Source organism: Leuresthes tenuis, unplaced genomic scaffold (assembly GCF_036924035.1).
Source record: "Leuresthes tenuis unplaced genomic scaffold, fLeuTen1.0.hap1 SCAF_20, whole genome shotgun sequence".
Lineage (NCBI taxonomy): Eukaryota > Metazoa > Chordata > Actinopteri > Atheriniformes > Atherinopsidae > Leuresthes > Leuresthes tenuis.
In genome coordinates, this window is record NW_027325374.1 from 55,126 (window position 1) to 75,903 (window position 20,778).

General features: G+C 42.6%; 1 protein-coding gene across 8 annotated transcripts in view; it reads right to left on the bottom strand.

Moving 5' to 3' along the window:
* Nucleotides 1-5,665: 5,665 nt before the first annotated feature.
* Nucleotides 5,666-20,778, bottom strand: part of ebf3a (EBF transcription factor 3a) — a 64,490-nt gene continuing 49,377 nt past the window's right edge. For 5 of the 8 annotated variants that reach the window (XM_072373399.1, XM_072373398.1, XM_072373397.1 and 2 more), the window contains 5 exons: nt 14,374-14,439; nt 10,897-11,059; nt 10,141-10,332; nt 7,836-8,006; nt 5,666-6,069 (listed from right to left, as the gene is read on the bottom strand). In XM_072373399.1, the coding sequence (XP_072229500.1) occupies nt 6,035-6,069; nt 7,836-8,006; nt 10,141-10,332; nt 10,897-11,059; nt 14,374-14,439 (627 nt within the window). In that variant the 3' untranslated portion in view covers nt 5,666-6,034. Of the gene's footprint in view, nt 6,070-7,835; nt 8,025-10,140; nt 10,333-10,896; nt 11,060-14,373; nt 14,440-20,778 lie in introns of all 8 variants that reach the window. The other 3 variants (XM_072373401.1, XM_072373400.1, XM_072373402.1) reach the window with 2 other exon arrangements.

The following is a 20,778-nucleotide window of genomic DNA, read 5'->3' on the forward strand; positions in this document are numbered from 1 at the left end:
TGAAGAACTATGACTGCGGAACTATGACTGCGGAATTATGACTGAAGAACTATGACTGTGGATCTATGACTGAAGAACTATGACTGTGGATCTATGACTGTGGAACTATGACTACGGAACAATGACTGTGGAATTATGACTGAAGAACTATGACTGTGGATCTATGACTGAAGAACTATAACTGTGGATCTATGACTGCGGAACTATGACTGCGGATCTATGACTGCGTAACTATGACTGCGTAACTATGACTGCGGATCTATGACTGCGTAACTATGACTGCGTAACTATGACTGCGGAACTATGACTGCGGAACTATGACTGCGGAACTATGACTGTGGAATTATGACTGAAGAACTATGACTGCGGAACTATGACTGAAGAACTATGACTGCGGAACTACGACTGTTGACCTATGCGGAACTATGACTTTGGATCTATGACTGCGGAACTATGACTGCGGAACTATGACTGCGGAACTATGACTGCGGAACTACGACTGTTGACCTATGCGGAACTATGACTTTGGATCTATGACTGAAGAACTATGACTGCGGAACTACGACTGTTGACCTATGCGGAACTATGACTTTGGATCTATGACTGCGGAACTATGACTGCGGAACTATGACTGCGGAACTACGACTGTTGACCTATGCGGAACTATGACTTTGGATCTATGACTGCGGAACTATGACTGCGGAACTATGACTGCGGAACTATGACTGCGGAACTACGACTGTTGACCTATGCGGAACTATGATTGTGGAACTATGACTGCGGAATTATGACTGCAGAAATATGACTGCGGAACTATGACTGTGGAACTATGACTGTGGATCTATGACTGTGGATCTATGACTGTGGAACTATGACTGCGGAACTATGACTGTGGATTTATGACTGCGGAACTATGACTGTGGATCTATGACTTTGGATCTATGACTGCGGAATTATGACTGCGGATCTATGACTGTGGAACTATGACTGTGGATCTATGACTGCGGAACTATGACTGCGGAATTATGACTGCGGATCTATGACTGCAGAACTATGACTGCGGATTTATGACTGTAGAACTATGACTGTGGAACTATGACTGTGGAACTATGACTGTGGAACGATGACTGTGGATCTATGACTGCGGAACTATGACTGCGGAATTATGACTGCGGATCTATGACTGTAGAACTATGACTGCGGAACTATGACTGCGGAACTATGACTGCGGAATTATGACTGAAGAACTATGACTGTCGATCTATGACTGAAGAACTATGACTGCGGAACTATGACTGCGGATCTATGACTGTGGAACTATAACTGTGGAATTATGACTGAAGAACTATGACTGCGTAACTATGACTGTGGATCTATGACTGAAGAACTATGACTGCGGAACTATGACTGTGGATCTATGACTGCAGATCTATGACTGCGGATCTATGACTTTGGATCTATGACTGTAGAACTACGACTGCGGAACTATGACTGCGGAACTATGACTGCAGAATTATGACTGAAGAACTATGACTGTGGATCTATGACTGAAGAACTATGACTGCGGAACTATGACTGTGGATCTATGACTGCAGATCTATGACTGCGGATCTATGACTGTGGATCTATGACTGTAGAACTACGACTGCGGAACTATGACTGTGGATCTATGACTGAAGAACTATGACTGCGGAACTATGACTGTGGATCTATGACTGCAGATCTATGACTGCGGATCTATGACTGTGGATCTATGACTGTAGAACTACGACTGCGGAACTATGACTGCGGAACTATGACTGCAGAATTATGACTGAAGAACTATGACTGTGGATCTATGACTGAAGAACTATGACTGCGGAACTATGACTGTGGATCTATGACTGCAGATCTATGACTGCGGATCTATGACTGTGGATCTATGACTGTAGAACTACGACTGCGGAACTATGACTGCGGAACTATGACTGCGGAATTATGACTGAAGAACTATGACTGTGGATCTATGACTGAAGAACTATGACTGCGGAACTATGACTGCGGATCTATGACTGTGGAACTATGACTGCGGATCTATGACTGTGGAACTATGACTGTGGAATTATGACTGAAGAACTATGACTGTGGATCTATGACTGAAGAACTATGACTGCGGAACTATGACTGTGGATCTATGACTGAAGAACTATGACTGCGGATCTATGACTGCAGAACTATGACTGCGGAATTATGACTGAAGAACTATGACTGTGGATCTATGACTGAAGAACTATGACTGCGGAACTATGACTGTGGATCTATGACTGCAGATCTATGACTGCGGATCTATGACTGTGGATCTATGACTGTAGAACTACGACTGCGGAAGTATGACTGCGGTACTATGACTGCGGAATTATGACTGCGGATCTATGACTGTAGAACTATGACTGCGGAACTATTACTGAAGAACTATAACTGTGGATCTATGACTGCGTAACTATGACTGTGGATCTATGACTGTGGATCTATGACTGCGGAACTATGACTGCGGAATTTTGACTGCGGAACTATGACTGCGGATCTATAGCCACTGGTTTTTGAATCAGTGGCCAGACTCGCTGGATTCTTGGACTCACCAGTGGATTTATGGTATGAAGCCCTTTGTGTCACTATTGTTGACGAAAAACCGTGTGATTATTAAGGGAAATAAAATAGGCAAAAATTAGTGATTATTTAACTGTTAAACCAGTGAGATTAAATTAAACTTAATTTAAATAAGAAGTTTGCAAAAGATAGTGAGTTGTAAACAGTGAAGTGAGTATAGAACAGTAATATTTTCAACTGAAACCCATTCTTCCAGTATTATAGTTAATACTCCTCTAATATCTGCAAGACCGGTGAAGTTCAATTTAAATGTGTGATACTTAACTAAGATAAAAAACTTTGCTATTTTTGTAAGTGCAGCTAAATACCAGAGAGCAGCCTTTAACTGTACTGTTAAGATTGCGATGAGGATCCCGTGATAAGTAACACAAAACCAGAGGAGTTAAAGGTGAATGAGTCCATAGTCTGTGTGAGAAGACTACAGGGAATAACTAACTCTGTCCCGGACGTTAAAGATTTTAAAGCTTTCTTAAGGGGGATCGCAAGAAGTAAATCCATCTTTGGTTGTTTGCTTGGTTGCTGCAGTGTTGTTGTTATGTTATTATGTTGTTAAAATTGTGTTGAAGTGTTTGGGAAACAGCTGTTGCTGCTGGTGACGTGAGTGTTTCACTGACTAGTTACTCGGATTTACTCCATTCAAATTGATTAGCTGCCAAAGGGAGAAATATGGGGAATGCCTGTTTTAAATTTAACCGGGAGTTAAGTGGTTAAATGTTTTGGAGAAGCTTTTCACATCTTTTACCAGATTTTTGTCTTTTTTATTTTACAGCTACTTGAATGGAATAATCCAAACAACCTGTTAGGCTGAAGAAAGACTGTTTGACTGTTTGGGAGGTGGAGCTGCTTCAGCCGTCAGCCTCACATGGCTTCTAACTGAAACATGTACATAGTGAGCAGGTTGGGTGATGTTCTTTTCTAGGTATATTTGTTTTGAATAAAGTGAATCTAGATGTCAAAGACATGTTATGGTAAAATGTTTCAGATTTATGAATGTCTTCCTTTAGTTTTATGAAGCAAAGCATAAACAAAGGCAACAGAGTCTGTCAGAGCAAGTCGCTGACTTTATTCACTGTGAGGAAAATTTCAGAACAGTCATTAAAATATGATTAAAAACTAAACGAGTGCAGCTGATTGGACATCATCTTTGATTGCCAGCTCTATAAATATGTGACGACTTTTCTTTTCTGATACAAAACAACGTTGTATGTTCAGTGTGGCACCATCACATACACACATCTAAAATTGCATGAAGACGACATGACAAACATCCATCTATACAAAAACAATCAGATATAAATACAGTATTTATATTCTGTATGATACAAAAACAGGTTGCCTCGGTGACAGTGTGGGCATGTCTTTAACCAAAGTGACATAAAAATATTCAGCCAATCACAAAACCCACAGAGGAAACACAGGGTTAAAAGACAACTTTGAACAAGAAGACGGACGTCACAGTAGCCTACCAGGATGCAGGATTTTTTCATATAGTGCAAGCATTAAAAACAAATAGACAGGGGCGGAGCTTAATGAAGAAGGAGCAGAGTTTGAGGGGTAAAAAGTTAAATGTCATGAATGGTTTTCTTTCCAGTGGATCTTTTTACACGTTGTGCTTTCACAGTATGTGTGCTGGGGTCATGAAGAGATTAAAAGCCTCAAATAAGCTGGTTTCAGGTGTCGGTTCTGATCCAGAACCTAGTATCGTGTTCTGGTTTAACATCAGGATGGTAGCAGACACAGTCCTGTTAACTGGACTTTGTTTAATCCTGTGAATCTCTCAGTGGGAGAAGCTGATGAGAAAACAAGCTCCCACCTGTTCTACAAACACTGTTTGTATGTGAGACTAAAATAACTAGTTCTGGTTTTGCTGTGGTTTTTGCTCTCTGTCAGAAAGTTTCATCCTGTTCAGTCGGCAGGCAGGAAATACTCATACCCCTTCTCCCTGGATGCTTCCTTTATCCTTGGTCCCTGACTGGAAACCTTTCTCCTTACAAACTGGGATCTTCCGTCTTCGTAGGAAGCTTCCTTCTCTGTTCCCTACTTTTCTTTGTCTTGATCTTTTCAAAGGAAGCTTCCTTCTCTGTTCCCTACTTTTCTTTGTCTTGATCTTTTCAAAGGAAGCTTCCTTCTCTGTTCCCTACTTTTCTTTGTCTTGATCTTTTCAAAGGAAGCTTCCTTCTCTGTTCCCTACTTTTCTTTGTCTTGATCTTTTCAAAGGAAGCTTCCTTCTCTGTTCCCTACTTTTCTTTGTCTTGATCTTTTCAAAGGAAGCTTCCTTCTCTGTTCCCTACTTTTCTTTGTCTTTATCACTTTATAAGAAGCTTCCTTCTCTGTTCCCTACTTTTCTTTGTCTTGATCTTTTCAAAGGAAGCTTCCTTCTCTGTTCCCTACTTTTCTTTGTCTTGATCTTTTCAAAGGAAGCTTCCTTCTCTGTTCCCTACTTTTCTTTGTCTTGATCTTTTCAAAGGAAGCTTCCTTCTCTGTTCCCTACTTTTCTTTGTCTTGATCTTTTCAAAGGAAGCTTCCTTCTCTGTTCCCTACTTTTCTTTGTCTTGATCTTTTCAAAGGAAGCTTCCTTCTCTGTTCCCTACTTTTCTTTGTCTTGATCTTTTCAAAGGAAGCTTCCTTCTCTGTTCCCTACTTTTCTTTGTCTTGATCTTTTCAAAGGAAGCTTCCTTCTCTGTTCCCTACTTTTCTTTGTCTTGATCTTTTCAAAGGAAGCTTCCTTCTCACTGCTATCTCTCTGAACAGAAACAACCAGCCTGCATTCTCCAGGGAAATTTTTTTTCTGTCCTTGTAACCATGAAGTTTCCTAAATAAACAGAAAGCAGCACTGATGTTAGATGCAAACGTATGTTGAAATATTTTCAGCTTTTGAATAAAACCTTTAACAGGAAGCCGCTGGTTTGCTCTCCCCACACTGTTTGTACTTGTGTCTATGATGTCATAAAGGTGATATCTGCTCCTGATGATCCTGTTGATGTGGAACCAATCAAATGTTAGCAAACTTCTTTTAAACTAATTGACTCCCATTTGTGGCCTTTAATGTCTGTAATTTTCACATTTTCATTTTTAATCAAAATTAAATCACAAATAGAGGAAGTGATGTCACATCACAGGTGTCACATTAATGTTTTTACATCACTTTCCCCCTCCCCAACAATGAATATAACATAGAAATAGTTACACAGCTCAAAGTAGAAAAAGTCCATATTTCCTTTTTACAGACCGGACGCTTCGTCCAATCACGTGAGAGACAGCAGCAATGGTCCATCTGACTGGTTGGCTGTGGTTCTGCCTCCTGAGGTCACATACCCTCCCCCTCTGAGGTGATTGGTGCTCGTGGCTGAAGGGGAGGTGAGAGGTGAGGAAGGACGAGGACAACTTTCTACATGGGAGGAACGACAAGGCCGGACATGGATGCTGGACATGGAGAGATGAAAAATAAGAAGAGTTCAGGTTCAAGCGTTCATTGTGAAAAATGCAAAAAAATAAAGTTGGACCTCTCCTCCTTTTGATTTTAGCAAAATAAAAGCATTCTTAATCTGTCCTACACTGATGGAAGCAGAGACCCTGTGAGAAACACCCACAATTAATATCACACTAATATGATAAAACTATAGTAACAATGCAACCTAAAAAACATCCAACAGCAGCAACATGTCGGGAACACCAGCTCAGATAAAATCAGACGAACACAGGTGAGGACAGAGCTGTCTGCATCAAGGCCAGAACAAAAGTAAACTGACATAACAGGTGCTCTCATCTGACTTTCTGCTCAACAAAGTAACTATGACACCCTCAGGCCTCACTCTGGTTTCACTCCTTTACTGTGATCTTCTGAAACCTTTTGTTTCTGCAGAGTTCTGCATGTCTTTAACTACACATCTGCAACCATCCTAATGCAGCTGCATCATTGCATTTACTGCAGTTGTGCCAGTTCTTTATGATTCATCATTACACGTTCATTGTCAACAAGAAAGATTGTACAGAGCACCACAGACTTAAAGTAAAAGTAGTGGTCAGAGTGTGTTGTGGGAGAAAAACACACATTATGCTGAGTATTACAAGATATCTATATCTACACAAGAACTACAAGCAAAATACAAAAGTACTACCAGAGATCTATAAGAGGCTGGACTGAGATGGGCAGAACCCGGACGATAAGGAGCATCTGCATGAACTGAAACTACCTGTTGCTCAGGTGTGATGATGCAGAGAGAGATCACATGATCAGGGAGAATCGTGAGAGTACACACACTCTGTGGCCTTTCTGCCTCAATGAACAGCAGCAGCAGCATAAATATTTAACACTCGACAAACCTTTCTGTCAGAAACACTGACATCACACTGACTGCCAGAAAGACTGCGTGTTCAGTGTGTGTGTGTGTGTGTGTGTGTGTGTGTGTTCAGTGTGTGTGTGTGTTCAGTGTGTCTGTGTGTGTGTGTTCTGTGTGTGTGTGTGTTCAGTGTGTGTGTGTGTGTGTGTTCAGTGTGTCTGTGTGTGTGTGTGTGTGTGTGTGTGTGTGTTCAGTGTGTCTGTGTGTGTGTGTTCAGTGTGTCTGTGTGTGTTCTGTGTGTGTGTGTGTGTGTGTGTGTGTGTGTGTTTCTGTGGGCTGTGGTGAATAAAACACGAACTCTCCGTGTAACACTAAGAGGACTCAGGTTAGCCGCTGTTTGGTGTGTGTCTTTATGTATGTGTTCATTATATATATATGTGTGTGTCAGTGTGTGTGTGTCTGTGTGTGTCTGTGTGTGTGTGTTGAGGTAAATTCTGCTGTTTGGTGTTCTGATTTAAACAGTTTTATATTAAACATCAGTTTCTGGAACATTTCATGTCAGAAGATTTTTGTAATCTGCTGCTAATTTATGTACCTTGAAACATTTTATAAATTGTAATTAAACTTTATTATTAATGTGTTAAACTGAATGTTTTATTGTCTGCAGATATCTCCTGTCGTGTAAGCAGCATATGTTCAGTTGAATAAAAGTGTAATACTCAAATAATGATTTAGTGTCAGTCAGACAGAAAAGAATATTTCTGTGTTTAAAGCAGACAGAAATATGACTGTTGCTGCTGTAACGAGGAGTTCATCCACAGAAAAAAGGGGAGCTGATGAAGTGGAGGACAAGATGCAAGGTGCTGCTGTTGGGGGAAGCTGAGGAGCAGTGAAGTGGTTGGGTTTTACCTTGCAGTCCGTTGGTGTTGTTGGCGGAGCAGTTAGGTGGAGGAGGAGGTGAAGCCGGAGGCCGGACAACGGGAGCAAAGGCGCTCTTCTGTTTCACGGCGGCTGAGAAGGAGAAAACTCCATGAGAGGAGTTACAGTTGGACACAGCCATGGTGGGACTGGAAGGGACAACTGGAACAGAGACAGAAGCTGGTTGGTTCTCATTGGTTCTGACTGCTGGGATTCTGTTGCTCTGTTGGGCTCAAGTTCAGTAAAACTTTTTATATATCCAAAGACATGCTAAAAGGCCTTTTTCCAGAGTTTTTGGCTTTTCGTCCATTTAGGATGTCTGGAAACTGGATTCTGGTTCTGATTCCTGGAGGATTAACTGTGTTTCTATGAAACTGAGGGCCTGTCTACAGGAGAACGTTTTTGTCGAATCCACATAAATACTTTATCGTATCCGCCTCCTTCGAGGTGTGAAACCGGTATTTTTTGAAAAGGGGTCCCGGAGTAGGAAAATCCTAAAACGCCAGATAGCCCGGAGTCGTATGAACAGCGAATGCGGATTATTTCAGAAACTATGACGTACAAGCCCCGCCTCTCTAACTATTATCCTCAGCCGCCGTCGCTTGACGCGTCATAACCCATCCATCCATTCTCCGGGGGTCGGGTCGCGGGGGCAGCAGCTTGAGCAGAGAAACCCAGGCCTCCCTGTCCCCGGCCACTTCCTCCAGCTCTTCTGGGGGGACCCCGAGGCGTTCCCAGGCCATAGTCTCTCCAACGTGTCCTGGGTCTCCCCCGGGTCTCCTCCCAGTGGGACGGGCCCTGAACACCTCACCAGGGAGGCGTCCAGGGGGCATCCTAACCAGATGCCACCTCATCTGACTCCTCTCAATACGGAGGAGCAGTAGTTCTATACAGTAGTTCAGACAATACAAAAGTGGTGCTGACCTGTTACAGCAATAGTCGCCCGACTGGCTCTGATTGGTTCATAGTTAGTGCTCCCATGGTGCTGATTGGATCTTCCTGTTACAGTTTCTGAAATAATTGATGGAGAACTCTTTCCAAATGGTTGGTTTATATTATGTCTTTTACAGCAATTCCAGTGAAACGTTGCTTCTTGTCTCGATGCCATCCCTCAACACTGCTTAGAAGGATTCAAAGATCTGAACCCGGCAAACTGGATTTTAATGGACTGTTATTGAATGCAAACTAGTATTCATCATAGTGAAAGAAAAGGGGGGCAATCTGGCCAGCCCTGCACCTACAAGTCCACGTCATGACCCGTAGGTTCCCACTGTTCTCCATCACAATGGAAAAACCTTAGAAACCAGACATCTTCCACTATAGGAAGCATCAGAGGGTGAAACATGACGTCTGAGGTTGCCTTTAAATAACAGTTCGGAGCTACAGAACGGTTTGGCTCAGTTTACAACCAGTTTAACCAGCCAGTGACCTGCTGGGACGAGACCTTGATCCGCACAGTGTCAAGAAGTAGATCAGTACTAACACAGTCAATCACTACGATCTGGAAACAGTACAGCTACAGTACCGACATAAACGGAGGTTTCTTCCTGGTTCTGGTTCTGCCAGAGGTTTCTTCCTGGTTCTGCCAGAGGTTTCTTCTTGAGTCTGGTTCTGCCAGAGGTTTCTTCCTGGTTCTGCCAGAGGTTTCTTCTTGAGTCTGGTTCTGCCAGAGGTTTCTTCCTGGTTCTGGTTCTGCCAGAGGTTTCTTCCTGAGTCTGGTTCTGCCAGAGGTTTCTTCCTGGTTCTGGTTCTGCCAGAGGTTTCTTCCTGGTTCTGGTTCTGCCAGAGGTTTCTTCCTGGTTCTGGTTCTGCCAGAGGTTTCTTCCTGGTTCTGGTTCTGCCAGAGGTTTCTTCCTGTTAAAGGGAGTCGTTCCTTTCCACAGTCCCTCAGGCTCAGGACGGGAGATTGGACTGAAGACAAGTTTCGGTGCAATCTGTTGGTTTCCTTAGCTGGGATATTGTTTTTGAATTGGCTCTATATGAATGAATTGGATTATTTTGAAATAAATTAATTTGATTTCATTGGATTATGATTACAATGAACTGAATTCAAACTGGCTTGAATTAGACTTTACAGCCTGGTTGAATTGTGCCTTGAGATGACAATTGTTGTAATTTGGCGCTATATAAATTAAACTGAATTGAATTGAATTGAAACAGGTGTAGCAGTAGTGAAATAAACAGGTGTAGCAGCACCATCATGAACAGGTGTAGCAGTAGTGAAATAAACAGGTGTAGCAGCACCATCATGAACAGGTGTAGCAGTAATACCGGGAGTATTTACCTTGATACTTACTGCCGTATGGCGAGTTGGCAGACGAGCCATTGAGGAAACCTGGTGAAGTTGCTACTCCGAGGTTTGGCATCGTGGTGTTGCCGTAGCCGTTCATGCTGTTGCTGACAGTGTTTCCATAGTTACTCTGCTGGGGGGTGGAGCTCGGTGCATATCCCCGTGGCGACACGCTGCTCGTGTTCCGACTATAACCAACTGGTAGAGGAAAATATCACCATTTTAACAACAACCCCACCTCAGGCCCAATACATGTGGTCTGGTTCCTGCAGGTCTGGTTCCTGCAGGTCTGGTTCCTGCAGGTTCAGCTGACCCACAGGAACCAAATTGGACCTCATCCTGAGAGAGTTCCAGTACTGTCAGCTGACTACAACTCCCAGGAGGCACTGATTCAGTTTCAGATTGTAGCTCCTCTACCATCATGTGCTTAACCTACACGTTGGTGATCAGTCAAGCATCAGGGCTCCTGAAATGTTTTACTAAACATCTGTGGAGCATGCCCAAATGTTCGCGGGTGTGGCTCTGAGAGCCAGACTTTGAGACTTCCAGGAGCAGTCTTCATAAAAATTCTTAGTACAGAGTTGCTCCTTGTGATGAATGTCTAAAGAAATTCTAAGAATTTTGGGGGTTCCCCCTGAAAATCAAGAATCAGGGGTGCTGGGTGGCATGGCTGTTTAAGCCTTCTTTACAGAGACTGAAGTTCCTCCATACAAGATAGAGGTTAACGTTATTAACACACCTGCAGTACTATTCCTTCTTTACCTTGTGTTGTTTCAGAGACGTTGACGGCCAGCTGTCCACTGAAGGAGTTCACTCCCATCATGCCGTGCGAGGTGGTGTTGCCTAGTGACGGAATCTGGTTGTGGTTCCTCGGTACGCTGTAGAGAGCTTCAGCAATGTCCGCAGCTCGCTTAAGAATCATTTCCTTGAGAGACAAAACATAGAAGACACCGGCAGTCACACCTGAATCCATATGCTGCATTTTGTTTAGAACTGTTTATTTTCTCCAACATGTCATCAGAATTAGTCAGGCTTTTGCTGATTGGACGTTGATTTCAGGTCATTTTTGTTCACGTTTCATATAATTTCTCGTTGTTTCACCTCGACTGATGAGGAAATTGATGACTTGTGTCAACATTTGTCTGCTGTGTTATCTGAACGTGTTGAATTGATCGATCTGACTGGCCTGCAGGAGGCGCGCTGTAAGAGAAATGATCTTGAATGCATCAAGAGAAAACACACAGGTTCAGTTTGTTTTATGTTGCAGATGCATGACACACGCGCACACAAACGCGCCCGCGGTTCTGGGTACTGTAATACCTGCTAAACTAAGCTGTAAAGTTCTGGGTACTGTAATACCTGCTAAACCGGGCTGTAAAGTTCTGGGTAATGTAATACCAGCTAAACCGGGCTGTAAAGTTCTGGGTACTGTAATACCTACTAAACCAGGCTGTAAAGTTTTGGGTACTGTAATACCTGCTAAACCGGGCTGTAAAGTTCTGGGTACTGTAATTCCTGCTAAACCGGGCTGTAAAGTTTTGGGTACTGTAATACCTGCTAAACTGGGCTGTAAAGTTCTGGGTACTGTAATACCTGCTAAACTGGGCTGTAAAGTTTTGGGTACTGTAATACCTGCTAAACCGGGCTGTAAAGTTCTGGGTTCTGTAATACCTGCTAAACCAGGCTGTAAAGTTTTGGGTACTGTAATACCTGCTAAACCGGGCTGTAAAGTTTTGGGTACTGTAATACCTGCTAAACCGGGCTGTAAAGTTTTGGGTACTGTAATACCTGCTAAACTGGGCTGTAAAGTTCTGGGTACTGTAATACCTGCTAAACCGGGCTGTAAAGTTCTGGGTTCTGTAATACCTGCTAAACCAGGCTGTAAAGTTTTGGGTACTGTAATACCTGCTAAACCGGGCTGTAAAGTTCTGGGTACTGTAATACCTACTAAACCAGGCTGTAAAGTTTTGGGTACTGTAATACCTGCTAAACCGGGCTGTAAAGTTCTGGGTACTGTAATTCCTGCTAAACCGGGCTGTAAAGTTTTGGGTACTGTAATACCTGCTAAACTGGGCTGTAAAGTTCTGGGTACTGTAATACCTGCTAAACCGGGCTGTAAAGTTCTGGGTTCTGTAATACCTGCTAAACCGGGCAGTAAAGTTCTGGGTTCTGTAATACCTGCTAAACCAGGCTGTAAAGTTCTGGGTACTGTAATACCTGCTAAACCAGGCTGTAAAGTTTTGGGTACTGTAATACCTGCTAAACCGGGCTGTAAAGTTTTGGGTACTGTAATACCTGCTAAACCGGGCTGTAAAGTTCTGGGTTCTGTAATTCCTGCTAAACCAGGCTGTAAAGTTTTGGGTACTGTAATACCTGCTAAACCGGGCTGTAAAGTTCTGGGTACTGTAATACCTGCTAAACCGGGCTGTAAAGTTCTGGGTACTGTAATACCTGCTAAACCGGGCTGTAAAGTTCTGGGTACTGTAATACCTGCTAAACCGGGCTGTAAAGTTCTGGGTACTGTAATACCTGCTAAACCGGGCTGTAAAGTTTTGGGTACTGTAATACCTGCTAAACCGGGCTGTAAAGTTCTGGGTTCTGTAATTCCTGCTAAACCAGGCTGTAAAGTTTTGGGTACTGTAATACCTGCTAAACCGGGCTGTAAAGTTCTGGGTACTGTAATACCTGCTAAACCGGGCTGTAAAGTTCTGGGTACTGTAATACCTGCTAAACCGGGCTGTAAAGTTCTGGGTACTGTAATACCTGCTAAACCAGGCTGTAAAGTTTTGGGTACTGTAATACCTGCCAAACCGGGCTGTAAAGTTTTGGGTACTGTAATACCTGCTAAACCGGGCTGTAAAGTTCTGGGTACTGTAATACCTGCTAAACCGGGCTGTAAAGTTCTGGGTCCTGTAATACCTGCTAAACCGGGCTGTAAAGTTCTGGGTACTGTAATACCTGCTAAACTAAGCTGTAAAGTTCTGGGTACTGTAATACCTGCTAAACCGGGCTGTAAAGTTCTGGGTACTGTAATACCTGCTAAACCGGGCTGTAAAGTTCTGGGTACTGTAATACCTGCTAAACCGGGCTGTAAAGTTCTGGGTACTGTAATACCTGCTAAACTAAGCTGTAAAGTTCTGGGTAATGTAATACCTGCTAAATCGGGCTGTAAAGTTCTGGGTAATGTAATTCCTGCTAAACTAAGCTGTAAAGTTCTGGGTACTGTAATACCTGCTAAACCGGGCTGTAAAGCTCTGGGTACTGTAATTCCTGCTAAACTAAGCTGTAAAGTTCTGGGTACTGTAATACCAGCTAAACCGGGCTGTAAAGTTCTGGGTAATGTAATACCTGCTAAACCGGGCTGTAAAGTTTTGGGTACTGTAATACCTGCTAAACTAAGCTGTAAAGTTCTGGGTACTGTAATACCAGCTAAACCGGGCTGTAAAGTTCTGGGTACTGTAATACCTGCTAAACTAAGCTGTAAAGTTCTGGGTACTGTAATACCTGCTAAACTAAGCTGTAAAGTTCTGGGTACTGTAATACCAGCTAAACCGGGCTGTAAAGTTCTGGGTACTGTAATACCAGCTAAACCGGGCTGTAAAGTTCTGGGTACTGTAATACCTGCTAAACTAAGCTGTAAAGTTCTGGGTACTGTAATACCAGCTAAACCGGGCTGTAAAGTTCTGGGTACTGTAATTCCTGCTAAACTAAGCTGTAAAGTTCTGGGTACTGTAATAGATGCTAAACCGGGCTGTAAAGTTCTGGGTACTGTAATACCTGCTAAACTAAGCTGTAAAGTTCTGGGTACTGTAATACCAGCTAAACCGGGCTGTAAAGTTCTGGGTACTGTAATACCAGCTAAACCGGGCTGTAAAGTTCTGGGTACTGTAATACCTGCTAAACCGGGCTGTAAAGTTCTGGGTAATGTAATACCTGCTAAATCGGGCTGTAAAGTTCTGGGTACTGTAATACCTGCTAAACTAAGCTGTAAAGTTCTGGGTACTGTAATACCTGCTAAACCGGGCTGTAAAGTTCTGGGTACTGTAATACCTGCTAAACTAAGCTGTAAAGTTCTGGGTACTGTAATACCTGCTAAATCGGGCTGTAAAGTTCTGGGTACTGTAATACCTGCTAAACTAAGCTGTAAAGTTCTGGGTACTGTAATACCTGCTAAACCGGGCTGTAAAGTTCTGGGTACTGTTGGTATGACTAACCAATCAGCTCAGGTGTGTAGCTCACCTGGTTGTTATGAGGCATCCCATACAGCGCCTCCACCAGGTCAGCTGCTCTCTTCAACAGCACCTCCTGTAACAGAAGAAGAAGAAGATCAATGTTTGTTTGAAACAGTTCAACACCACAGAAGAAGAGAATTTGCATTAACATCATCACTGATAGTGTTTATTACCTGTGTTTCCGTTTGTTTTTCACTGCATGTTTAAACCAATCAGATCTCAGTTACACCTCAGAGAGTGTGTCCTGCACGTGCACGTGAGTACACGTGCACGTGAGTACACGCAGTAATAGACACACACACACACACACACACACACACACACATTTAGCCTCTTTAAAACTGAACCACTTCACTTCAAGTAGCAGTTTGAGTGTGTGTTACTGTGTGTGCGTGCATGTGTGTGCGTGCATGTGTGTGCGTGCATGTGTGTGTGTTACTGTGTGTGCGTGCATGTGTGTGTGTGCATGTGTGTGTGTGTGTAATCAGGCAGTAACAGAACAATGCTTAATTTAGTCTTTATCTTAATTAAACACTCTGCGTTAATCTGCTGCTTTTCATTATAAACTTCTTCAGGAGGCTTTTCAATTAACCCCGCCCCCTCTACCTCCTCTTCACCCATCCATCACCCATCCTCCCATCCATCTTCCGTTCATCCATCCATCTTTTCCGAGTCCGTTTCTCTTCACTCATCTTTTTCTCTTCTTACCTCAATTCACCCATCTCTTCTTTTTCTTTCATCTTCTTTTCTACTTCTTTACTTTTTATTTTATTTTCTCTTTACTTCCTCTTTTCACTCATTCCTTTTTCTTTCTTTGTCTCCTTTCTTTTCTGGAGCCTTATATTCATTCTACCTATTTTTTCTTGGACCTTTTTCCTTTTTATGCCTTCACTTTTCATCTTTTGTATTCCACATAATGCTATTCCTTTATTTTCCTTTTATTTCTTTTATTTTATTCCTTTTTAGTTTTCTTTAATTTCCCTTAAAATCCTTTACTTATTTTTCTTTTTCACATTTATTTTCTTTCTCTAGCTTCTTCTTTTCTTTCCTCCTTTTCTTACCACCTATATTTTCTCAGATAATACACAAACGTAGTAAAGGGTGATTTACAGCCAGTTTAACACACTGTGACTGTCACATTATCATTGGCTGACTGTGTGAGCGTGCACGTGAGCGTGCACGTGAGCGTGTACGTGTCATGTATCACACACATGCTGAGAGGAAGCAGCCTCAGCCTCCGATCGTCTTTAATCTGCTCGTTTATGCAGAGTGATGCTGAAGTGTGTCACAGCCCGTGAGGGGATTTACACTCTCACACACACACACACTCACACACACGTGCACACTCACACACACACGTGCACACTCACACACACTCACACTCACACACACAGACACACACACACACGTGCACACTCACACACACAGACACACAGACACATGCACACTCACACTCACACACACACACACACACACACACGCTCACACAGTGTTTATAGTGACAAATGAAAGCCTGATTATTACAAGTGTTTTATTGTTACGTGGCGAGATGACACGCACCTCCTTCTCTGCCTCACACACACACATTAACAAGGTTACCACGGCGATACAGCTGGAGGTTGGGATGTCATCGCTGAGGAGGAAACCAATTATTCTTCTCAACCCACTCACACACAGACACACTCCGATCCTTCAGACTGTGGAAATGAACGCTAATCGACACAACATGAAGCGTAATTACCATCAGATGGAAAGTTTAGATAAAGCGCTTGTTATTGATGATGACAGCAGAGGCTGCAGAAAGCCCCGCCCCCTTCACTGATTTAAAGACAGGAGACAGGAAGTCATTCAGGCTGGACATGAGCTGATGGGGTTTTTTCTTGCCTTTTCTACCACAGATAGAATGACTCTGGGTTCTACAATAAAAGAACCAGAAGCCTGAACACAACAGTGTGAGCTTTGTGTTTTTCAGAGATCATCATCAGTTGGTTCTCAGTTTCCCCACACGCTGATGTAAAAGTGATGATTGTTGTGGAGAAAAGAAGATGAAAAATGAGAAGTGATCATGTGGGACATGTTAAGTTAGCTGTTAGCTGTGTCTCCCTTACCGCCGTGAGTGCAGTGAACAGCCAATCAGAGCAAGTTCTCAGATACAATAACTCTACAAGTTGAATAAGATGAAAAAAGACAATAGCTACAATCCTAGTGACAATCCTAACATCCCCCACGTTCCAGAATATACCAGCAGCGGATTGATGGCCTGGAAGAGCCCTAAAAGATGGGAGGAAGTACTCCTCACCAGTGATCTCTGTTTTATCTAAAGACTTAATGTCATCATTCAGTTTGTTTCCATGAACAGTTGAATAGAGCCACAGTTACAGCTCAGTTACGCCATTTTAATTAGACTATTCAATTCAATTCAGGTTTTATTTATATAGCGCCAAATTACAACAAATGTCATCTCAAGGCACTTAAATAATATAGTCCAATTCAAACCAATTGGAATTCAATTCATTGTAATCATAATCCAATGAAATCAAATTAATTCATTTCAAAATAATCCAATTAATTCATATAGAGCCAATTCAAAATAATATCCTAGCTAAGGAAACCAACAGATTGCACCGAAACGTGTCTTCAGTCCAATCTCCCGTCCTGAGGCGACTGTGGAAAGGAACGACTCCCTACTCGTCTTGTCCCAGTATACAAGCAAGAGACGTGTTGCTGCATGGATCAAAGTATGTCAGACTCCTCTGGGGTATGTGATGATATACCCTGTTTCAGCCCATTAGTATTTGGCTTTTTCTGGTTGGCCTGTCACATCACGGACCAAAGCCAACAACAATTCATCTGGCAGTAAATCAGTGGTGCTATGTAGCGCAGTGATTGGACACTTTTACAGCTGTGTACATTTCATGCATACTGTTCACTTTGCATTCTTCAAAAATGTGTTGCACCCCTGTGTACATTCTCTGTTTTTACCGGCTTCTTCTGTGTAATAACTTCTTCTGTTACCTCTGGGTCAAAGCCTGGGACGAGAACTGTGGAGTATGCTCAGAGGATCTGGTCCATTTCAAAGCCAACTGGAGGGAAGTGTTCACCAGCAGGCCGAGTCACCAGCATGAAGCCAAGTTACAGCCACAAACATAAAACCCACAAGAGATGAAACAGTCATTGAGGAGAAAGGCTTTGTTGGTTGCTTTGCTGTCCACTGATCTAGCATTCAGCCGAGCCATTTGGATGTCCAGATCCCTATTAGCTGAAGCCCAGGCCAGTGCCAGCAGGCAAAGGTTAGCCTCTATGGACGACAGTGAAGGACGCCCCGACCGTAGGTCCGAATGACAGATGGAACAATTGGCTAAATCCACACCTGCATTCCAAGAGCAGCTCAACACTCTGGAAGAGGTAAAAACCATCATGCCGAAGGTCATGATCCAACAGACCTGTTTGCTCCAGGTAAGACCTGACCTTCATCAACACACCTCCACGCTGTCCGGGTCTTTGTAGACGATACCTTAAGTATACGTTCATCTTATTGTTAAATCACAAGTTTGTACACTGACCAACTGTAAATTTAGAAGTGTTCAGCGATCATAGGCAAGTCAGACAGACACAACCGGAGGAATGACAACCAAAAAGAGAGTGAATGCAAGCAGCGCACCGCATCATTTTGCCCTGAGTGTATATATGCAGAAGAAATTCGACTCACAACCACATTATCTGAGTGTGTTTGTCTCACTTTTAGAAGTTTTATTCAGTATGATTTCAGTCAGTCTAACACTTATTCCATTTTTTCCAACACTATGTCTTTGATATGCTGACCGAGCTTAAAGAAATTAAAGTACGACACCAGAGGTCAGAGACTGACAGATTCCACACACTGACAACAGGCCTGAGATCAGAAACAATCCAACAGAGGTCTGGATGAGCAAACCAACCACAGCCTGCATTTACTGAACACAAAGATGTCTGCTGACTTCTTTATGAAGGGCAGGAAACAAGCAGAGAGACAGAAACAAAAACTCACAGATGTTAGTGCTTTATAGAAATCAGATAAGACGACCAACGGCAATCACGAGTGAGCGTGTGTGTGTGTGTGTGTTCGTGTGTGTGTGCCAATCTCCTTTCTTGCCACATGACTGCACTCGCTGATTACCTGATTTGACTGTTTCAACCTCCCTGTTTGCCGATGGGCTTTACTCACACATACTAGTGCAGCTTGTATTCAATCATCTGATGTGTGTGCGCACAGGTTTAAAGCTGTGTGTTGTTGATGTGTGTGAATGATATCTAACCATGATGAATGTTGGCTCTCTACATTTACATAGAAACAGCTTCAACACGAAACTCAGCGAGTCCTCACTGAGATAGTTAAACCAGTAAACACTGAGGCCCTCCAACATGGCCTCGTGCCACCATGTTTTCTGTCCCATCTTTGTGCTCTCTGTCATGTCTTTGTTTGTCAGTACAGTTTCACTCAGAAAGCATGCATCCTTCTTCAGGTTTTAACAGGACAACATCGAACAAGAAGATCATTTCTAAAAACTAGAATATTCAAACCATTTTTCCTTTTAACTTCAGCCAGTGAGGGAAGCAGGACGACCCCCTTAACATGAGAAACTGAACGCAAACTTCAGCCACACAAGCTAAGAACATTACGAGTTCCAGGATTCTTTTTGTTGTCTGATTTTGGTCATTTGTCCTTATTTGCTGTCTTTACTATTGAGTTTTTATCAGGATACTGACGACTCTGTTCATGTTGTGGGACCACAGAAAAGATTAGTCAAAATGCTTTCATCATCTCATTCGTAGAGGACATATCAGCACATATGTTCTCATGGCGTGTAGAAGTGTGTAGAAATAGCATGTCACTTTACACCATTCCAAAAACATGCCAAACGGTCAGAGTTTCTCCTCAGTATTTAGTTTCCAGGTTCCCTGTTCATTGTCAGATCCTCACCGTCATCCATGCCTTGTTAAGACAGGTTTGTCTAAGTCAAGTTTCTTCAGGTTTTCATAGTCCCAGTAAGGGTTTGTTTTGCCAAGTGTTTTTCTTAGTTTAGGTGGGTTTTTTTGTATTCTGGGTCTGTCGCGCCTTTTTGTTGTTCTGTGTTTAAATAAATCAAGTTTTACTTTTGAAATATCAGCATCCGGATCCTCCCTCCACTACGCCACACACCACTCAGTGGGACATTAACTGGTTTGTGTCTGTATGCAGAGTTCCAACAAAACATTTCCCTCTTAAGCCACCATGTGTGGAACAAAGTCCCAGAGAACTGCAGGTCTGCTGCTCCTTTTAAATCAAACCGAGTACTTTCTTGTTTATCACTGTGTTTGATTTTGATTAAAATGAAGGCCTTAAATAGCTTTCACTGCACAGGGTCTTTTATCATGCAACATGTCTATTAAATGTTTTACTTTTTTGGATGTTTTTTTCTTTATACTTCTTGCTTTAATACATTTTATGTTTGCTGAAAATCCATTTGAACTGCCTTGTTCTTGAGTTGTGGTCTATAAATACTTAAAAGTCAGAAGTTGTCCTCTGCTGTATGTTTGAGGTAAACATCAGCATGGTTTCATTGTGGATTCTGAAAAGGTCTATTCTACATGTTTCAAAGTGCAGACCTGCAGCCTGGATGCTCATAAACTGGTCAGAATGTAAAACCAGTGCAAGTGGACATTCCAGAATCCAGTTCTGACATGTGTGGGACTCCACATCCAGGATTATTTCCAGTTATCAGAGTTTCTGCAGTTGCTCGGATGCACCATGAGCACAAGACAGCGTGGATAATTGAATAAAACCTTTACAGATTAATTATTAAAGACGTGGTGGGATGTGGTTTTCATTATGGAGCTAACAGCATGTCAGCTCTCATCAGACAGAAAACACACTGCAGATATCTTCTTTGAAATGCTGCACGTCTGCAGACTCACACCTTCATTAAACAGGAGCTTCAGCTATTTTCACTCACGTGCGCTCTCAATCATGAGACTGTAACCTGTAAACCCGAACACTAGAACCTCACAGTGATGATCACAGAACTGACCTGGATTGTTATGTTTCATGTAAATTCCCATAGCAGTCAGAACCACCAGCCTGGAACCACATCAGTGTTTCTGTCTGAAGCTAAAGAAAAGCTTTCATTTAAGCTGTGTTTGGTAAAGAAACACTGTGTGTATTAAAGACATGTGTAAAGTTAGTTTGTGTCAACACATACACGCAAACATAGATACAAATTGAACCAGCAGTCAGTCGATGCAGCAGATTGTTATCAGGACTCTGAGCAGCCAAACAGAACCAACACTGATGGGAGAACAAACTGAAGTTATCTCTTAAGGTGTGTCTGTGGTTGTAAAACTCAACTGTGTGTTATTGTAAAACATTACTTTATGGAATCCTAGAACAAAACCA